We start from the raw sequence: 21,766 nt of genomic DNA, 5'->3' as shown, positions 1-21,766 counted from the left end.
GAAAGTAGATAGCAAGGTATATTTACTTTCAAAATAAATAAATTGTGTGAGATTCTACCTGATGAAACGGTAAATCCGAGAAACGAGTTGTGAGACTTTATTTTATTGATTTTACTGGTTTTATTAAATATACCTGTTTTTATCATATAGTTTGAGCTGTACTTTCTGAGCTGCTGATTCCACTGTATTGATTGGTTTTGGGCTATCTACACCTTACCTTTCTCTGCCTATATCTTTGACTACACTGGATACACCCTCCTGTGGAGTATAAGTCTGCTGGGCGACTTCCAACTGTCCAGCCTGCCTGTGTAGCACTTTTCTAGTGCTTTTAAATTGTGAGTACATTTCTTTTTATCACACAATGTATTTCTTTTGCGAAGATATCACACCATTGGTGCACCCTGTTCTCGCTTTTTGTCTTCTCAGTATCTGGTCTAGTTTTGTACAAGATCCTTATGGCATGATGTTTGTAAACTGGGCAGCTTCCTTTTCTATAAGTGCAGACACCGTTTTGGCGTACTTCAAGTGAAAAAGATGGCAATATAGCTTTAAGCAAGGCATACGTCTATGTTTCAAATGTAGACAAAGTCTGGCTACCTTCATAAGACATAAGTTTTGAGATCTCCCCTTTAGTGTAAATTGCATGGGAGCTTTGCACTCCCAGGAAGGGATCAGGGGTGAGAAGTGTCAGGTGGGAGGCTGATTTCTAAACTAAAGCTAAAATTAACCATACAATACCTAATTAACCCCTTCACTGCTGGGGATAATACAAGGGTGGTGCACAGAACTAATCAGTGGCCTTCTAATTACCAAAAAGCAATGGCAAAGCCATATATGTCTGCTATTTCTGAACAAAGGGGACCCCAAAAAAGCTTGACAACCATTTGTGCCATGATTGCACAAGCGGCATGTAAATAATTTCAGTGAGAAACAAAGTTTGTGAAAATTTGATTGGATTTGGCGTTGAAATGGTGGCATGAAGTGTACCAAAATGGGCCTAGATCAATACTTTGGGTTGTCTACGGGAAAAAATAATAAATTATATATAGTTTTGATAGGTAAATATAAAAATTAGGCTCTATTTCTGTTTAAATGTAGTTATGGCAAAAATGCTAAAAATACTCTGGTCTTTTGGGGAAGGTTTTAGTCTGAAATGCCCGGTCCTTAAAGGGACATTATACACTAATTTTTTCTTTGCATAAATGTTTTGTAGATTTATATAGTCCATAAAGTTTTGTTTTTTTTTTAAAAATAAATGTATAGTTTTGCTTATTTTTAAATAACATTGCTCTGATTTTCAGACTCCTAACCAAGCCCTAAAGTTTTATGTGAATACCTTCAGCTACCTTCTCCAGCTTGCTCCTGTTTGTGTAAAGGGTCTTTTCATATGCAAAAGAAGGGGGAGGGGGGAGTGTCTTATTTACCACTTGCAGTGGGCTTTCATGCTACCTTTTCAACAGAGCCAAACTGACAGCTTCTAAGTAAGTTTTTAAACAGTTTTATACTGGATTTTTATATCAGTATCTGCGCATCTTATTCTTTATAGTAGTGTCCATTACATGCAGTTATATGAAAATGAGTGTATACTGTCCCTTTAAGGAGATAACCACAAAAATACAGATATTAGCACATGGGTACATTCCAATCTGGTGTGCAAGCTATAGGGGTTAGGCACCTTCACGCAAAATCCAACAAGCACAAATGAATAGCAGCACCACCAAAGTACTTGCAAAAGGCAAAGTTTCTGACCCATGTCCTGGCATAATAAAGAACATGGGTCAGACATATTGTCATTTTTAAGTCTGGCTGCAAAAAAAAAAACCCAAAAAATAAAAACACACACTTGTGTGGTGCTGCTATTCCTATGTATATGTGTTTACCCACCTATCAGTTGTGCATTGCTGTTGCTGAGATTACCTAGGAATGTTTTTCATCAAAAGATAGAATCAATTTGATAAAAGTAAATTAAAAAGTCCCTAAAAGGGTCGTGAAACTCAAATTTTTCTGTTATGGTTCAGACAGCGCATACAATTAATTTGATCAAATTTGTTTCATCCTCTTTGTATCCTTTGTTGAAGTAGTCACAATGCACTATTGGGAGTTGCTTAGCCAATGGCAAGTGGCCTATGCATGCAGCTACCAATTGCCTGCTATGCATTGCTGCTCTTGAGCCTGCCTAGGTATGGTTTTCAACAAAAGGATACCAAGAGAATGAAGCAAAATAGATAAATTGGACATTTTGTTTACAATTGTATGCTCTGAATCATCACTGAAAAAATAATTGTATTTCATTAATCTTTAAGATTGCATGTTTTATCAGAAACATGAAAGTTACATTTTTACTTCAAAGTTCTTTTAATCCATCTCTCATCCTAACCAAAATAATGCTTGAACTGCCAGCTCACTGCTGCAACTACAATCCATGTGACAAGCAACCCCAGACCTTATGTCTCTGCACCCTCAACCTGTAGACTGTAAGCTCACCATAGCAGGGCCCTCTTCCTCCTGTACTAGATTTGTTTAATCTGTTATGTATTTGTAGCTTATCACAAGTCCTTGTCATTGCATACCGCTACCTGTGTACCCAGCGCTACAGAATTTTGTGGCGCTACACAAATAAATGATAATTCGTTGAAGAACGAAAAATTCAATTGTCCTGCAACTTAAAGGGAAACTGAACCCAATTTTTTTTCTCTTTCATGATTCAGATAGAGCTTGCAGTTTTAAAGGATTACTTTCTGTTATATTTTTTAAGCTAAACAACTAACATATTAAAGTTAATAAACATTAATTCAAACCTACTGATCTATATTTTCTCCAAAACGAAGTTTCATAACGTTCTAAAAGTTATATCTTTTATTCGCTGATGATGTCACGTTATCCTGCCCACTATTTTCAGCACTGAGTGTTCAAAATACTTAAACCAATAACTTTGTGTTTAAAGCGCCATTTTGAAACCTAGGTATTGTAAACGGATTGGTACAGAGCAAAGGATACCCACGGAGTGGGTTTGGAAAAAAATTACATTTGCAGACAAGATTTCTGATATACGGTAGAGATATGTTAATGAAATGCTATTGATAAAAAGCGTATTTTAGGTAGGTAGTTAGTAACAGGCATAGAAAATATTTACTTACAGTGGCCCTTTAAGCAAATTTCTAATTTACCCCTATTATCAATTATTTCTTTCATGTAATTAGCAAGAGTCCATGAGCTAGTGACGTATGGGATATACATTCCTACCAGGAGGGGCAAAGTTTCCCAAACCTCAAAATGCCTACAAATACACCCCTCACCACACCCACAAATCAGTTTTACAAACTTTGCCTCCTATGGAGGTGGTGAAGTAAGTTTGTGCTAGATTCTACGTTGATATGCGCTCCGCAGCAGGTTGGAGCCCGGTTTTCCTCTCAGCGTGCAGTGAATGTCAGAGGGATGTGAAGAGAGTATTGCCTATTTGAATTCAATGATCTCCTTCTACGGGGTCTATTTCATAGTTTCTCTGTTATCGGTCGTAGAGATTCATCTCTTACCTCCCTTTTCAGATCGACGATATACTCTTATATATATATACCATTACCTCTGCTGATCTTCGTTTCAGTACTGGTTTGGCTTTCTACAACATGTAGATGAGTGTCCTGGGGTAAGTAAGTCTTATTTTCTGTGACACTCTAAGCTATGGTTGGGCACTTTTTTATAAAGTTCTAAATATATGTATTCAAACATTTATTTGCCTTGACTCAGGATGTTCAACATTCCTTATTTCAGACAGTCAGTTTCATATTTGGGATAATGCATTTGAATCAATTATTTTTTTCTTACCTTAAAATTTGACTTTTTCCTTGTGGGCTGTTAGGCTCGCGGGGGCTGAAAATGCTTCATTTTATTGCGTCATTCTTGGCGCGGACTTTTTTGGCGCAAAAAATCTTTTCTGTTTCCGGCGTCATACGTGTCGCCGGAAGTTGCGTCATTTTTGACGTTCTTTTGCGCCAAAAATGTCGGCGTTCCGGATGTGGCGTCATTTCTGGCGCCAAAAGCATTTAGGCGCCAAATAATGTGGGCGTCTTATTTGGCGCTAAAAAAATATGGGCGTCGCTTTTGTCTCCACATTATTTAAGTCTCATTTTTCTTTGCTTCTGGTTGCTCGAAGCTTGTTCCTTGGCATTTTGTCCCATTCCTGAAACTGTCATTTAAGGAATTTGATCAATTTTGCTTTATATGTTGTTTTTTCTCTTACATATTGCAAGATGTCTCACGTTGCATCTGAGTCAGAAGATACTTCAGGAAAATCGCTGTCTGGTGCTGGAACTACCAAAGCTAAGTGTATCTGCTGTAAACTTTTGGTAGCTGTTCCTCCAGCTGTTGTTTGTATTAATTGTCATGACAAACTTGTTAATGCAGATAATATTTCCTTTAGTAATGTACCATTACCTGTTGCAGTTCCATCAACATCTAATGTTCAGAATGTTCCTGATAACATAAGAGATTTTGTTTCTGAATCCATCAAGAAGGCTATGTCTGTTATTCCTCCTTCTAGTAAACATAAAAAATCTTTTAAAACTTCTCTTTATACAGATGAATTTTTAAATGAACATCATCATTCTGATTCTAATGACTCTTCTGGTTCAGAGGATTCTGTCTCAGAGGTTGATGCTGATAAATCTTCATATTTATTTAAAATGGAATTTATTCGTTCTTTACTTAAAGAAGTACTAATTGCTTTAGAAATTGAGGATTCTGGTCCTCTTGATACTAAATCTAAACGTTTAGATAAGGTCTTTAAATCTCCTGTGGTTATTCCAGAAGTTTTTCCTGTTCCTGGTGCTATTTATGAAGTAATTTCCAGAGAATGGAATAATTTGGGTAATTCATTTACTCCTTCTAAACGTTTTAAGCAATTATATCCTGTGCTGTCTGACAGATTAGAATTTTGGGACAAAATCCCTAAAGTTGATGGGGCTATTTCTACCCTTGCTAAGCGTACTACTATTCCTACGTCAGATGGTACTTCCTTTAAGGATCCTTTAGATAGGAAAATTGAATCCTTTCTAAGAAAAGCTTATCTGTGTTTAGGTAATCTTCTTAGACCTGCTATATCATTGGCTGATGTTGCTGCAGCTTCAACTTTTTGGTTGGAAACTTTAGCGCAACAAGTAACAGATCATGATTCTCATAATATTATTATTCTTCTTCAACATGCTAATAATTTTATCTGTGATGCCATTTTTGATATTATCAGAGTTGATGTCAGGTTTATGTCTCTAGCTATTTTAGCTAGAAGAGCTTTATGGCTTAAAACTTGGAATGCTGATATGTCTTCTAAAATCGACTCTACTTTCCATTTCTTTCCAGGGTAACAAATTATTTGGTTCTCAGTTGGATTCTATTATCTCAACTGTTACTGGTGGGAAAGGAACTTTTTTACCACAGGATAAAAAATCTAAGGGTAAAAACAGGGCTAATAATCGTTTTCGTTCCTTTCATTTCAACAAAGAACAAAAGCCTGATCCTTCATCCTCAGGAGCAGTTTCAGTTTGGAGACCATCTCCAGTCTGGAATAAATCCAAGCCTTCTAGAAAAGCAAAGCCAGCTTCTAAGTCCACATGAAGGTGCGGCCCTCATTCCAGCTCAGCTGGTAGGGGGCAGGTTACGTTTTTTCAAAGAAATTTGGATCAATTCTGTTCACAATCTTTGGATTCAGAACATTGTTTCAGAAGGGTACAGAATTGGTTTCAAGATAAGACCTCCTGCAAAGAGATTTTTTCTTTCCCGTGTCCCAGTAAATCCAGTGAAAGCTCAAGCATTTCTGAAATGTGTTTCAGATCTAGAGTTGGCTGGAGTAATTATGCCAGTTCTGGAACAGGGGCTGGGGTTTTATTCGAATCTCTTCATTGTACCAAAGAAGGAGAATTCCTTCAGACCAGTTCTGGATCTAAAAATATTGAATCGTTATGTAAGGATACCAACGTTCAAAATGGTAACTGTAAGGACTATCTTGCCTTTTGTTCAACAAGGGCATTATATGTCCACGATAGATTTACAGGATGCATATCTGCATATTCCGATTCATCCAGATCATTATCAGTTCCTGAGATTCTCTTTTCTGGACAAGCATTACCAGTTTGTGGCTCTGCCGTTTGGCTTAGCTACAGCTCCAAGAATTTTTACAAAGGTTCTCGGTGCCCTTCTGTCTGTAATCAGAGAACAGGGTATTGTGGTATTTCCTTATTTGGACGATATCTTGGTACTTGCTCAGTCTTTACATTTAGCAGAATCTCATACGAATCGACTTGTGTTGTTTCTTCAAGATCATGGTTGGAGGATCAATTCACTAAAAAGTTCATTGACTCTTCAGACAAGGGTAACCTTTCTCGGTTTCCAGATAGATTCAGTGTCCATGACTCTGTCTTTGACAGACAAGAGACGTCTAAAATTGATTTCAGCTTGTCGAAACCTTCAGTCACAATCATTCCCTTCGGTAGCCTTATGCATGGAAATTCTAGGTCTTATGACTGCTGCATCGGACGCGATCCCCTTTGCTCGTTTTCACATGCGACCTCTTCAGCTCTGTATGCTGAATCAATGGTGCAGGGATTACACAAAGATATCTCAATTAATATCTTTAAAACCAATTGTACGACACTCTCTAACGTGGTGGACAGATCACCATCGTTTAATTCAGGGGGCTTCTTTTGTTCTTCCGACCTGGACTGTAATTTCAACAGATGCAAGTCTTACAGGTTGGGGAGCTGTGTGGGAATCTCTGACGGCACAAGGAGTTTGGGAATCTCAGGAGGTGAGATTACCGATCAATATTTTGGAACTCTGTGCAATTTTCAGAGCTCTTCAGTCTTGGCCTCTTCTGAAGAGAGAATCGTTCATTTGTTTTCAGACAGACAATGTCACAACTGTGGCATACATCAATCATCAAGGAGGGACTCACAGTCCTCTGGCTATGAAAGAAGTATCTCGAATTCTGGTTTGGGCGGAATCCAGCTCCTGTCTAATCTCTGCGGTTCATATCCCAGGTATAGACAATTGGGAAGCGGATTATCTCAGTCGCCAAACGTTGCATCCGGGCGAATGGTCTCTTCACCCAGAGGTATTTCTTCAGATTGTTCAAATGTGGGAGCTTCCAGAAATAGATCTGATGGCGTCTCATCTAAACAAGAAACTTCCCAGGTATCTGTCCAGATCCCGGGATCCTCAGGCGGAAGCAGTGGATGCATTATCACTTCCTTGGAAGTATCATCCTGCCTATATCTTTCCGCCTCTAGTTCTTCTTCCAAGAGTAATCTCCAAGATTCTGAAGGAATGCTAGTTTGTTCTGCTGGTAGCTCCGGCATGGCCTCACAGGTTTTGGTATGCGGATCTTGTCCGGATGGCCTCTTGCCATCCGTGGACTCTTCCGCTCAGACCAGACCTTCTGTCGCAAGGTCCTTTTTTCCATCAGGATCTCAAATCCTTAAATTTAAAAAGGTATGGAGATTGAACGCTTGATTCTTGGTCAAAGAGGTTTCTCTGACTCTGTGATTAATACTATGTTACAGGCTCGTAAATCTGTATCTAGAGAGATATATTATAGAGTCTGGAAGACTTATATTTCTTGGTGTCTTTCTCATCATTTTTCTTGGCATTCTTTTAGAATTCCGAGAATTTTACAGTTTCTTCAGGATGGTTTAGATAAAGGTTTATCCGCAAGTTCTTTGAAAGGACAAATCTCTGCTCTTTCTGTTCTTTTTCACAGAAAGATTGCTAATCTTCCTGATATTCATTGTTTTGTACAAGCTTTGGTTCGTATAAAACCTGTCATTAAGTCAATTTCTCCTCGGAGTTTGAATTTGGTTCCGGGGGCTCTTCAAGCTCCACCTTTTGAACCCATGCATTCATTGGACATTAAATTACTTTCTTGGAAAGTTTTGTTCCTTTTGGCGATCTCTTCTGCCAGAAGAGTCTCTGAATTATCTGCTCTTTCTTGTGAGTCTCCTTTTCTGATTTTTCATCAGGATAAGGCGGTGTTGCGAACTTCTTTTGAATTTTTACCTAAGGTTGTGAATTCCAACAACATTAGTAGAGAAATTGTGGTTCCCTCATTATGTCCTAATCCTAAGAATTCTAAGGAGAAATCGTTGCATTCTTTGGATGTTGTTAGAGCTTTGAAATATTATGTTGAAGCTACTAAGTCTTTCCGAAAGACTTCTAGTCTATTTGTTATCTTTTCCGGTTCTAGAAAAGGCCAGAAAGCTTCTGCCGTTTCTTTGGCATCTTGGTTGAAATCTTTAATTCATCATGCCTATGTCGAGTCGGGTAAAACTCCGCCTCAAAGGATTACAGCTCATTCTACTAGGTCAGTTTCTACTTCCTGGGCGTTTAAGAATGAAGCTTCGGTTGATCAGATTTGCAAAGCAGCAACTTGGTCCTCTTTGCATACTTTTACTAAATTCTACCATTTTGATGTATTTTCTTCTTCTGAAGCAGTTTTTGGTAGAAAAGTACTTCAGGCAGCGGTTTCAGTTTGAATCTTCTGCTTATGTTTTTCATTAAACTTTATTTTGGGTGTGGATTATTTTCAGCAGGAATTGGCTGTCTTTATTTTATCCCTCCCTCTCTAGTGACTCTTGCGTGGAAAGATCCACATCTTGGGTAGTCATTATCCCATACGTGACTAGCTCATGGACTCTTGCTAATTACATGAAAGAAAACATAATTTATGTAAGAACTTACCTGATAAATTCATTTCTTTCATATTAGCAAGAGTCCATGAGGCCCGCCCTTTTTTTGGGGTGGTTATGATTTTTTTGTATGAAGCACAATTATTCCAATTCCTTATTTTATATGCTTTCGCACTTTTTTCTTATCACCCCACTTCTTGGCTATTCATTAAACTGATTTGTGGGTGTGGTGAGGGGTGTATTTGTAGGCATTTTGAGGTTTGGGAAACTTTGCCCCTCCTGGTAGGAATGTATATCCCATACGTCACTAGCTCATGGACTCTTGCTAATTACATGAAAGAAATTAATTTATCAGGTAAGTTCTTACATAAATTATGTTTTTTTGTTCTCTTAGTATCTTTTTTTAAAAAGCAAATAACAAAATTGGCGTCAGCATGGTTTCTTCATATAAAATGTATCTTTATTTAAGTGACAAAGGTAAAAACAGCAACAGGACTAAGACTTAGTCATGACTAAGCGTCAGGTGGACCCAAAACATTGCTGTTTTCACCTTTATTTCACTTAAAGATGACCTTTTATATGAAGAAACAGTGCTGACGCCAATTTTGCTCTTTGTTTGGCTATATTGAACAGGAGCTGCAGGACCCTCTGGCTTGAGTGCACTTCTACTTGAAAAACTGACTGCTTACAGATTGGTGCTGGACCCATTCCCCCTCTTGCTTTATTTAAAAAGCAGGAATGTAAGCTTAGTAGCCAGACAATTTTTGGTTCAGCACCTGGGTAAAAGCTTGCTGATTGGTGGCTACATTTAGCCACCAATTAGAAAGCACTACCCAGGGTTCTGAACCAAAAATGGGCCACCTCGTAAGCTTACGTTCCTGCTTTTTCAGAAAAAAAGATAAGAGAACGAAGATAAACTGTTAATAGAAGTAAAATTAGAAAGTTGCTTAAAATTGCCTGCTCTATCTGAATCATAAAGTATAAAAAATGGGTTGAGTATCCCTTTAACAGAAGTATTTATATAACATGATATTATTTCTCTAAGGTGGGATTATTTAAAAAATGTTAAATGATTTAGTGATCATTGCAGCACTGCATGTGTGCAGTTCCCTACGTGTGCTAGTTCATAAGTGTAGAGAGAGTTATAACAACTGAGTTAGACAAAGGAGTGGACAACAGAGATAAGTACTTTTCAAATTCCAACAATCAAATGCAAACTAATGTCTGCATTAACCTTTTCCTCCCTTCTCCTTAAAGTCACAGCTCTTCCTTTCACAAACAGAACTCAGAAAATTTCTCCTTCTCTTCTACCTTCCCCCCTCTACAACACACATGAACTTAATTCCTTTCTCACATCCCTCAGCCAGCCATGCTTCACTGATCCTAAACTTAAACACTCACATAAGACACATTCTCATCTCCTTTCACTCACCATCTTTCTTCTTCTTGTAGCTGGGGATGTCTCGCCTAACCCAGGTCCACCCTCTGCTTCCCTCAGATCACTACCCCAAATGACAGCTCATACATCTTGCCCACGTAACCCTCTAAACCTCATTAACTGCACCTCTATTAGTACACCCCAATTCTCGTGTGCCCCTTGGAATGCACGCTCGGTATGCAATAAGCTTACATCTATTCACAACCTATTTCACGTTCACTTAACCTGTTAGCACTCACTGAAACTTGGCTTTCCTCGTCTAACACAACTGCTGTAGCCTCTCTGTCCAATGGCGGCCTGCACTTCAGTCACACTCCCAGGCCTGGAGACAAACAAGGAGGAGGAGTAAGAATTATCCTGTCTCCGCACAGTACCTTTCACTGCATTACTTCCCCCCTCTCTTTCCTTCTCATCTTTTGAAGTTCACGCTATCCACCTCTTCTCCCCTATAGCTCTTCGTGTTGCAGTCTATCATCTATCGGCCCCCTGGCCCAGCATCACAATTTCTGGACCACTTTGAAGCCTGGCTACCACATTTTCTATCTTCTAATGTCCCTTCTCTCATCTTAGGGGACTTCAACATACCCCTTGATAAGCCTAACACGCCTGCTACCTCTAAACTTCTATCCCTTACCACCTCTTTAGGCCTGTCCCAGTGGACAACATCTCCAACACACTGCGAAGGCAACTCCATAGACCTGGTCTTCACAAATCCCTGTGCCGTTTCCAACTCCCTTAACTTCCCATTTCCTCTCTCTGACCACCATCTATTGACTTTCTCTCTTACTCTACCTGCTACATATTTGCAAACCCCCAAAAAACTGCTACCTTACAGGAATTTAAATGACTTGGATCTCACAGACGTTTCCACTCAACTGAGTCCTCTGCTCTCTGACATTTCATCCCTCTCTTGTCCAAACCTCGTGACTCTACAGTATAATTTGGCACTAAAATCAACACTTGACAAAACTGCACCCTCCACTCTTCGACGTACATCAATCACTCGACGGCAACCGTAGCACACTAAACAGACCAGATATCTTCAGCGATGCTCACGGGCTGCTGAACGGCAGTGGAGGAAATCACGCACCTGTGCTGATTTCCAACATTATAAATTCACCCTTAAGTCCTACAACTCTGCGCTTAGCCTGGCCAAACAAGTCTATTTCTCCTCCCTTGTGTCATCTCACTCATCCAACCCCAGAAAACTGTTCTCAACCTTTAACTCCCTTCTACGTCCGCCTGCCCCCCCGCCCACTACCAACCTCACTGCTCAAATTATTGCTGAATGCTGATCACTTCAAAAATAAAATGGACACCATTAGAAAAGAGATCTGCACCTCACACCCCGCAAACCCAGCGATCCTACCCACCCCTTCTATTAACAAAAATCTATGCTACTTCCCTCCTGTAACAGAGGAAGAAGTCTCTGCACTCCTATCCTTGACTCATCTCACAACCTGCCCACTTGACAATATTCCTTCACAACTTATTCCCTCCATCTCTGCTTCACTAACCCATCTCTTTAACCAATCTCTCACTGCTGGCACATTTCCTGACACATTCAAGCATGCGTCAATCATACCAATCCTAAAAAAGCCCTCGCTTGACCCCTCCACGCCTTCTATCGACTGGTCTCCTTACTTTCCTTTGCTTCAAAATTATTGGACCGACTAGTCTATAATCGGCTAACTCAATTTCTCACAATTAACTCCTTACTTGATCCACTACAATCTGGTTTACGCCCTAAACACTCAACAGAAACCGCTCTTGCTAAAGTAACAAATGACCTGTTATCAGCTAAAGCAAAAGGCCATTACTCCTTACTAATTCTTCTTGACCTGTCTGCAGCTTTTGACACAGTTGACCATCCTCTCCTCCTAAAAATACTACATTCATTTGGCATCCGAGACACATCCCTCTGCTGGTTTGCATCATATCTTTCAAACCACTCATTTTCAGTTTCCTTTAACAACATATCTTGTGATCCTATGCCTCTCTCAGTTGGAGTACCGCAAGGCTCTGTCTTGGGCCCCTTGCTTTTCTCTCTTTACACATCCTGCCTTGGAAAACTTAGCCTCCTTTGGATTCCAGTACCACCTATATGCTGATACCCAAATCTATCTTTCCTCTCCTGATATCTCTCCCTCTTTACTCAACCAGATTTCTGACTGCCTCTCTGCAATTTTCTCTTCACACTACCTCCAACTCAATCTTTCCAAAACTGAGCTGCTTCTTATCCCCCATTTTCGAGACATCCAACACCTGACATTTCTCTGATGGTTGGAGACTCTATTCTCAACACCTCACCCCAGGTCCGCTGTCTTGAGGTCACACTAGACTGAGAGCTCACATTCAACACACATATACAAGCACTTACCAAATCCTGCCGTTCACAACTACGCAACATTTCCAGAATTCGTCCCTTCCTTACTCATTCCCTCATTTTGTCACGTATTGATTATTGCAATCTACTCCTAAATGGCCTTCTAAAACACCGCCTCTCCTCCCTCCAATTATGAATGCTTCTGCTAGACTCAGCCACCTAAGTCGACGATCTACATCAGCTGCTCCGGTCTGCCAGTCTCTACACTGGCTCCTCATACACTCCAGAATACAATTTAAAGTATTAGTCTTAACCTACAAAGCACTCAACAGTCTAACTCCCAACTATATTTCCTCTCATCGTGAAATATTCCCCATCCCGTCCTCTTCGATCAACCTCTGACCTACGTCTCTACACTCCTGTTATATCTACGTCCCACTCCCGCCTCCAAGACTTCGCACGTGCTGCTCCGGTCCTCTGGAACTCTATCCCGCTCCATTAGACTGTCTCCAACCTTGTATAGCTTCAGACGATCCTTGAAAACCCACCTATTCAGAGAGGCTTACCATCTCTCCTCCATCCCGCATCCGAACCAAACTAATACATGAACTGCCTGACTCACTGCTGCAAATACAACCGATGTAACAAGCTACCCCAACCTTATGTCTCTGCACCCTAAACCTATAGACTGAGCTCTCCGGAGCAGGGCCCTCTTCCTCCTGTACTAGATATGTTTTGTTTTGTATTTTATCACAAATCTTTGTCATTGTATACCCATATCACTGTACCCAGTGCTACGGAATTTGGCGGCGCTATACAAATACATGATAATGATGATAATAATAATAATAATAATAATAGTTTCTTACATTATTTCTGAGGTTCACGTCGGCTTTCATTGCCAGTAGATAACTGACCATTCTAATGTGACCTTTTCTGCAGGCACAGATTAGGGGAGTGTCACCACCACAATTATCCTTAACATTCAGATTTTTGGGATCTTCTTTTAGAAGGTGCTGGACCTCCTGTATGTCATTTTGATACGCAGCATGGCAGATTGGCTACAATGATAAAAAAAAGGAGAAGATACTAATTTTTAAAGTGAATTTATTAAAACATTTCTATCAGATATTTCAGAATACATTTAATTACAGTCTTTTATAAAAGGGAAGTCCTAGCACATAACGTGTGATAAATTTAAAAAGGACATTCTCATGTAAAACCTAGAGAGCTCTAATTTCTAGGATATAATTATTTTTTTTCTTCATTAATCCTGGTTAAGGGCTAGATTAGAAGCGTAGTGCTATTTTAACGTGTGCCTGTAAAGGGGCAAATTTGCACATTTACCCAGAGGTCAGACCTCTGGTTAATTATAAAAATGTACCCCAATTGCCCCCAAAATAAAAGGGTACAGTTCCTTTTAAAAAAAAATTAAATAAAACCCCTGCGCCAAGAAGTTATAAGGGGTTAAAGTGAGAGGATGTAGAGTGTTAGAAGAAAAAAAACGACACTGAAAAGTGCCTTTAGAGGTGAAAGGGGACTGTTTCAATGTAAATATATATGTATATGCTTGTATACAGATATATTTAATTGTTAATATATGTATATACACATAGTAGTGAAGATTGGATTAGCCGTGTTAGTCCAGTAGATAAGATGCTCAAAAAACAAAGTATTGCAGTATGCAGTGATACCTTTTTTTTTATTGGACTAATATAATATTTAAAAGACAAGCTTTCAAGAGTTTTCTTCTCTTCCTCAGGTCTGAAGCAATACTGAGGAAGAGAGGAAAACTCTTGAAATCTTGTCTTTGAAATATTATGTTAATCCAATAAAAAAAGGTATCACTGCATACTGCAATACTTTGTTTTTTGAGCATCTTATATACACATAAATATGTATGTATATATTCCTATATATATATTTTTAATTTGCTGCCCAACGTAGCTGAAATTACCCCCTGTGCTGCGTTACTTTGCTGTGTCTCACGCGGCATGAGAACAGGGCTCCCATCCTAGCCTATAGAAGTGCGTTCTCTAGAGCGAAGGCTTCCAGGCAATGCAAAGGTGCATTTTGCCTCACTTGTAATACCAGCGCATTTTTGTATGCGCTGGTATTACTGAGGGGAGCGCAAATATTGCACTCGTGAAAGTGCCATTTTGCGCTAAACTGGTATTCTAGGCCTAAATGTGGCCCAGATTACAAGGCGAGCGCTATTGATAGAGCAGAGTGCGGTATCAATATTGCGGGCCTGCGCTAAGTTTAACGCACAATTTGGTAATACAACTCCATGGTAAAACAGAATTACCCGAAAATGTTTAGTGCAGCCAACATATATTTAGCTTACTTTATACTTTAAATGGATAGCGTGGCCATGCTAAACATCGCTCATATTATTTGACTTGAGACCTGAAGAAAAATGTTAGGGCTAGAATAAAAGTTTAATAAAAACACATGTAAAGCATTAAAATAAAGTATTACAGTGCTGCACCATATCTGCATTTTTTTTTTACTAGAAAATCTCACATCTGTAGCCGCATCCTATTGTAAAGAGACTTAAAGCAGCCAATCAGGATGCTAGTTCCGGGACTTACAAGGGAGTTTGGATCTGACATGTGCAGGCACAGTTATGAAATTCCTTCCTCAGTTTAAGGATGTTTACTATAAAATATCGTAAGGTTTCAATAAAATTTCATGATATCACAGTACAAGTGTGACATCAGATGTGATAAAGCTTATTGTTTTGTTTTTTTCCCCTAAATATGCAGCTAAAAGTAGCTGAATGATAACTGTCCACATAGCATTTACTATTGTGAGCTGAAGAAATTTTGTAGTAAAATATCTTCCTTTTTACTTTGAGATGTTCAGGTGATTTTTTCTGGTCTACTTTTTACAGTTACACTACATCACTTTCAAGTGATTTAGCATATGTGTGATGGTATTATGTCCCTTTAAAATGGGACATAATACCATCAAGGTGTATATATGACAAGGTGTATGTATAGATGTATATAAAAGTCTACACACCCCTGTTAAAATGTCAGGTTTCTGTGATGTAAAAAAATGAGACAAAGGTAAATCATTTCAGAACTTTTTCCACCTTTAAACTGTACAACTCAATTGAAAAACAAACTGAAATCTTTTAGGTGGAGGGAAGAAAAAAAAAAAAAAAAAAAAAAAAAAGTGGTTGCATTAGTGTGCACACTTATAACTAGGGGTGTAGCTGTGTTCAGAATTAAGCAATCACATTCAAAATCATGTTAAATAGTCAACATACACCTGCCATCATTTAAAGTGCCTCTGATTAACCCCAAATTAAGTTCAGCTGCTCTAGTTGGTCTTTCCTGAAATTTTCTTAGTCGCATCCCACAGCAAAAGCCATGGTCCACAGAGAGCTTCCAAAGCATTACATATACCATGGAACAGTTAAGACAGGCATCATCAAGTGGAGAAAATATGGCACAACAGTGACATTACCAAGAACTGGACGTCCCTCCAAAATTGATGAAAAGACGAGAAGAAAACTGGTCTGGGAGGCTACCAAGAGGCCTACAGCAACATTAAAAGGAGCTGCAGGAATATCTGGCAAGTACATGTGACAACAATCTCACGTATTCTTCATATGTCTGGGCTATGGGGTAGAGTGGAAAGACGAAAGCCTTTTCTTACGAAGAAAAACATCCAAGCCAGGCTACATTTTGCAAAAACACATCTGAAGTCTCCCAAAAGCACGTGGGAAAAGGTGTTATGGTCTGATGAAACCAAGGTTGAACTTTTTGGCCATAATTCCAAAAGATACGTTTGGTGCAAAAACAACACTGCACATCACCAAAAGAACACCATACCCACAGTGAAGCATGGTGGTGGAAACATCATGCTTTGGGGCTGTTTTTCTTCAGCTAGAACTGGGTCCTTCGTTAAGCTAGAGGGAATTAAGAATAGTTCCAAATAGAAGTCAATATTGGCACAAAACCTTCAGGCTTCTGCTAGAAAGCTGAACATGAAGAGGAACTTCATCTTTATGCATAACGACCCAAAGCATACATCCAAATCAACAAAGGATTAAAGTTTTGGAATGGCCCAGCCAGAGCCCAGACCTGAATCCGATTGAAAATCTGTGGGGTGATCTGAGGAGGGCTGTGCACAGGAGATGCCCTCAAAATCTAACAGATTTGGAGTGTTTTTGCAAAGAAGAGTGGGCAAATCTTGCCAAGTCAAAAATGTGCCATGCTGATAGACTCCTACTCAAAAAGACAGTGCTGTAATAAAATCAAAAAGGTGCTTCAACAAAGTATTAGTTTAAGGGTGTGCACACTTATGCAACCATATTTTAATTTTTATATTTTTTTCTTCCCTCTACCTAAAACATTTCAGTTTGTTTTTCAATTGAGTTGTACAGTTCGTAGGTCACATTAAAAAGGTGGAAAAAGTTCTGAAATGATTTATCTTTGTGTCGTTATTTTACATCACAGAAACCTGACATTCTAACAGGGGTGTGTAGACTTTTTATATCATATACACACACAATGGACAATTGGAAGGCACTCACCATTTTTCAAAAGATAATCCTTTATTTCACAGTTAACATTTTCGGGGTTACCCACGTCAGACCAACAGAACAAACAAAGCACCCACCTATTTAAGAAGAACCCATCACCCCAAGCAGCTGTGTCCCTGCACGCCTACCAAGTGCTACTGCGCAAGTGCCAGGATGCTACGGAGCACCTCAGAGGACCAAATCAAGCAGACCTAATAAGCAATCACCATAAGATTTCACCACATGATCGTGCTACATCTAAAAAATGCATATTACACAGAGTCAACAAAACATATGTATATACAGAACCCAGCAAAGATGATGATCATAGACTATAATAGAAAATAATTACCTACGAAGTATAGAGCCAACAACCATCCATCTACCAGCTGAACATGGTTGCCTAGCAACCAACTCACAACCATGTCTAAAATAAGAACTATGAACAGTGTACTGCGAGGAACCAGACAGTAGGCATCAAAATGCTATAGTTAATATACACTCAGAGCCCCATACATTATAGATAAGCAGTTGTGGAGCGCAGTAAGGCGCAATATCAAACCAGCATAGGAAGCAGCTGTCATTGCACATACACAAGCACGCACAGACTGCTATGAGCAATGATCACATAAAACTCTATCCACCTATGAAGTACGCAGCCATTCACACACGCATACCAGAACACCGAATGGAAACCAAGCACCCACCTAACAGTCTTATCAACTTTGTAATTAAACATAATATACTCCACAAAACACATACTAAAGGCTTAGGGGCTCATTTACATCATAATTATTTTCTATTATAGTCTATGATCATCATCTTTGCTGGGTTCTGTATATACATATGTTTTGTTGACTCTGTGTAATTTGCATTTTTTAGATGTAGCATGATCATGTGGAGAAATCTTATGGCGATTGCTTATTATGTCTGCTTGATTTGGTCCTCTGAGGTGCTCCGTAGCATCCTGGCACTTGCGCAGTAGCACTTGGTAGGCGTGCAGGGGCACAGCTGCTTGGGATCACACAGTGATGGGTTCTTCTTAAATAGGTGGGTGTTTTGTTTGTTCTGTTGGTCTGAGAACGGGGGTAACCCCAAAAACGTTAACTGTGAAATAAAGGATTATCTTCTGAAAAACTGTTGCCTTGAAGACCACCACGGAAGTTGAGCATTAAAGTGTGTGCTGGCTCCCCCTTACATGAAATTAATAAATATATATATATTTTAATATATACACAGAGAGAAAGTCTGGCACTCTTGCAAGCACGCAGCAAGAGTAAAAGCAAAAAAAAAGAGTTAGTTACAGCATCTGGCCAAACGGTTCAAGCACATGACAAATCAGAGTGAGTATCTTCCCTCCTGGGTCCCTATCTACAGCCATTTAAAGCAAGCTTATAATCAATCTGAGAACTACACCAGGGTGCATGGGCCCTATGTCATTTCTCTAAACACATACAAAACATGGAAATGGACTGCACTCTCAAACTGGACAACCCTGGGCTCCATGTACTAAGAGGCGGGCAGACAGCTTCTCAACTTGTGATACAGGCAGCAGATCTGTTCGTCCGCTGGCCCGTATGCATCATTACACAGTCACAGTGTGTAATGCCTGCCCCTTCATTTGCGCAACCAATCGAGTGACTGAAGGGGCTGTCAATCACTGAGAGCGAGCAAGCTCTCTGTTTTTCCCTCGCCGCCTCAGGGTGTAAGAAGCAGTGGTCTAATGACCGCTGCTTCTTATATTGGGGGAAGCAGGCTCGCATATGCGAACCTGCACCGCAAGGGCTCTGAAGCAGCTCTCACTGCTTTGTACATGGACCCCCCAGACAATAGGCAAAATTACAAAACAAATTAAAAACACAACACATAGAGAAAATCGGGCAAAGACTTGTCAGGGGTTAAAGAAATAGTCTAGTCCAAATTAAACTTTCCTGATTCAGATAGAGCATGCAATTTTAAGCAACTTTCTCATTTTCTCCTATTATCATTATTTCTTCGTTCTCTTGGTATCTTTATTTGAAAAAGCAAGAATGTAAGCATATGTGCCGGCCCATTTTTGGTTCAGGACCTGGGTAACGCTTTCTTATTGGTGGCTAAATGTAGCCACCAATCAGCAAGCGCTACCCAGGTGCTGAACCACATATGGAACAGCTCCTAAGTTGACATTCAAATAAAGATATCAAGAGAAGAAAATGTAATAATAGGAGTAAATTAGAAACTTGCATGATCTAACTGAATCATGAAAGTTTAATTTTGACTAGAATATCCCTTTAACCGCCTGAGTCTCTGGAAACTGTGCAGTCGGCTGTTGAGCACCCATCGGATCGACAAGTTACAATGTTGTCAATACTAACTGTTATATCCTTGAATATGCTGCTTTGTCAAAAAAACATCTATAAAACAACATCATTAGGCAGAGAAATTCATATCCTTATTGTTGTTACTGTTAAAATAACCTTTATACTGCTGTAGGTGAAATCTCTGTTCCTCAAAGGGCAAGTAACTACAGTAGATTTGCACAAACAAATGCATGATAGCAAGACAATACATTAGCACTTAGTCTGAACTTCAAATGATAAGTAGATTTTTTCCTGACAAATTTTAAAGTTATATGTATTTTCACTCCCCGTCGATCATGTGACAGCCATCAGCCAATCACAAATGTATATATGAATCTGTGAATTCTTGCACATGCTCAGTAGTAGCTCAAAAAGTGAAAATATAAAAAGACTGCACATTTTATTAATGGAAGCAAATTGGAAAGCTGTTTAAAATTGGGACATCCTAAAACATTTAATGTGAAAATGGCTTAATGTAGCCTAATGAGTAAAAAAGTGGCCAAAGTTTAATCAATTGCTGCATAATTTTGCACAATCCAAGATTTCCACTATCCAAGCCCATCCCAGAAGTTTCATGGATTTTGGTTTCCCACAAGGCAAATGAGTGACATTAAGCTTGTTTTTTGGGGAGCTTAATGTGGCTTAACCCAAACTTACCACAATACATTAATCTGTATATTCAAATATTCTGATAATTTCAGGAAATTTGATAAAACATACCAAAAGTTATTCGCATTTAACCTTTTTTTTTTTTACAATTCTAAAACATTTAATGTGAGCAGCTTAATGTAAAAAGAGCTTAATGTACCAAAATTCACCTAAACTTCAATCAATTGCCTTGAAACTTGGCACAAAAATCAGTTTTTCACTTTTCAAACCTATCCTAGAAGTTTCATGGATTTTGGTGTCCCACAAGGCAAATGAGTGACATTAAGCTTGTTTTTGGGGGAGCTTAATGTGGCTTAAAGTACAAAATTGGACTTAGATTGTAACCAATTTCCCTCAAACTTCCCACAATACATTAATCTATCTATTCAAAGATATTCTGAAAATGTTGGCTTAACGTAAAAAAGAGCTTAATGTACCAAAATTTGCCTAAACATCAATCAATTGCATTGAAAATTGGCACAACCTCAGTTTTTCACTATCCAAACCTATCCTAGAAGTTTCATGGATTTTAGCTCCCACACGGCAAATGAGTGACATTAAAGGACAGTCTACACCAGAATTTTTATTGTTTTAAAAAGATAGATAATCCCTTTATTACCAATTCCCCAGTTTTGCATAACCAACAGTTATAATAATATACTTTAACCTCTGTGATTATCTTGTATCTAAGCCTCTGCAAACTGCCCCTTTTTCAGTTCTTTTGATAGACTTGCAGTCTAGCCAATCAGTGCCTGCTCCCAGATAACTTCACGTGCACGAGCACAGTGTTATCTATATGAAATATGTGAACTAACACCCTCTAGTGGTGAAAAACTGTTAAAATGCAATCTGAAAAGAGGTGAGCTTCAAGGTCTAAGAAATTAGCATATGAACCTCCTAGGTTAAGCTTTCAACTAAGAATACCAAGAGAAAAAAGCAAAATTGGTGATAAAAGTAAATTGGAAAATTGTTTAAAATTAAATGCTCTATCTGAATCATGAAAGTTTATTTTGGCCTAGACTGTCCCTTTAAGTTTGTTTTTTGGGGAGCTTAACGTGGATGTTAACTAATTTTCCGCAAACTTCCCACAATACAATAATCTATCTATCTATTCCAACATATTCTGAAATTTTTAAGACAATTGGTAAAACATACCAAAATATATTCACATTTAACCATTTTTTTACAGTCTTAAAACATTTCATTTAAACGGCTTAGCGTAATTAGAACTTAAAGGGACACAAAACCCTTTAAGTTAAATTTTTACAAACCCACGTTTGTAATTACAATAATGCATCAAATATTTACCGTTTAGTAGTATTTGTCTTCGGAATTTTTATTGAATTCCGAACCCACTGACCGGCAATAACTTCTAATCCTTCAATCCACATCAATAACCCCAGTTATCAACATGGCATTTTTGCCGCTATGCGCAATTTAACCTACTCGTCATAGCAGACGTCACCGCAGGAAAACATGCAGACCAGCTTAATCATATTTAGGAATTGTATACATATAACAACACTAAGTGGATTTTTAACGATGATATATCTATATTTATATATTTAAAAAACAATTATTAATTAATTTTAGGAATTTTAACAAATAGATATGTGCATGCGCATGGTCAGAAAATTGCAAAATAATGATATGTAAAAACTGTAATTTCTATTGGTAAGTTTGTCGGATTGCACGCCTATCCCATATTTGAGGGTTGTCTGAAATGACGTAATACCCGAAATTAAAATGAAATATTCTCAAGTTCAGAAGCTTCGTTACAGGCAGCAAATAGGTATGTTATAATAT

General features: G+C 38.7%; 1 protein-coding gene across 1 annotated transcript in view; it reads right to left on the bottom strand.

Moving 5' to 3' along the window:
- ANKRD22 (ankyrin repeat domain 22) overlaps window positions 1-21,766 on the bottom strand; it is a 63,135-nt gene that overhangs the window by 27,517 nt on the left and 13,852 nt on the right. Inside the window, exon 2 of the mRNA XM_053692210.1 lies at window positions 13,306-13,497. Within this exon, the coding sequence (XP_053548185.1) occupies window positions 13,306-13,497 (192 nt within the window). The remainder of the gene's footprint in view (window positions 1-13,305; window positions 13,498-21,766) is intronic.

This window comes from Bombina bombina, chromosome 9, assembly GCF_027579735.1.
Source record: "Bombina bombina isolate aBomBom1 chromosome 9, aBomBom1.pri, whole genome shotgun sequence".
NCBI classification, from domain to species: domain Eukaryota; kingdom Metazoa; phylum Chordata; class Amphibia; order Anura; family Bombinatoridae; genus Bombina; species Bombina bombina.
Note: the sequence above shows the minus strand (reverse complement) of the source record. Positions and strands in the feature narration are given on the sequence as shown.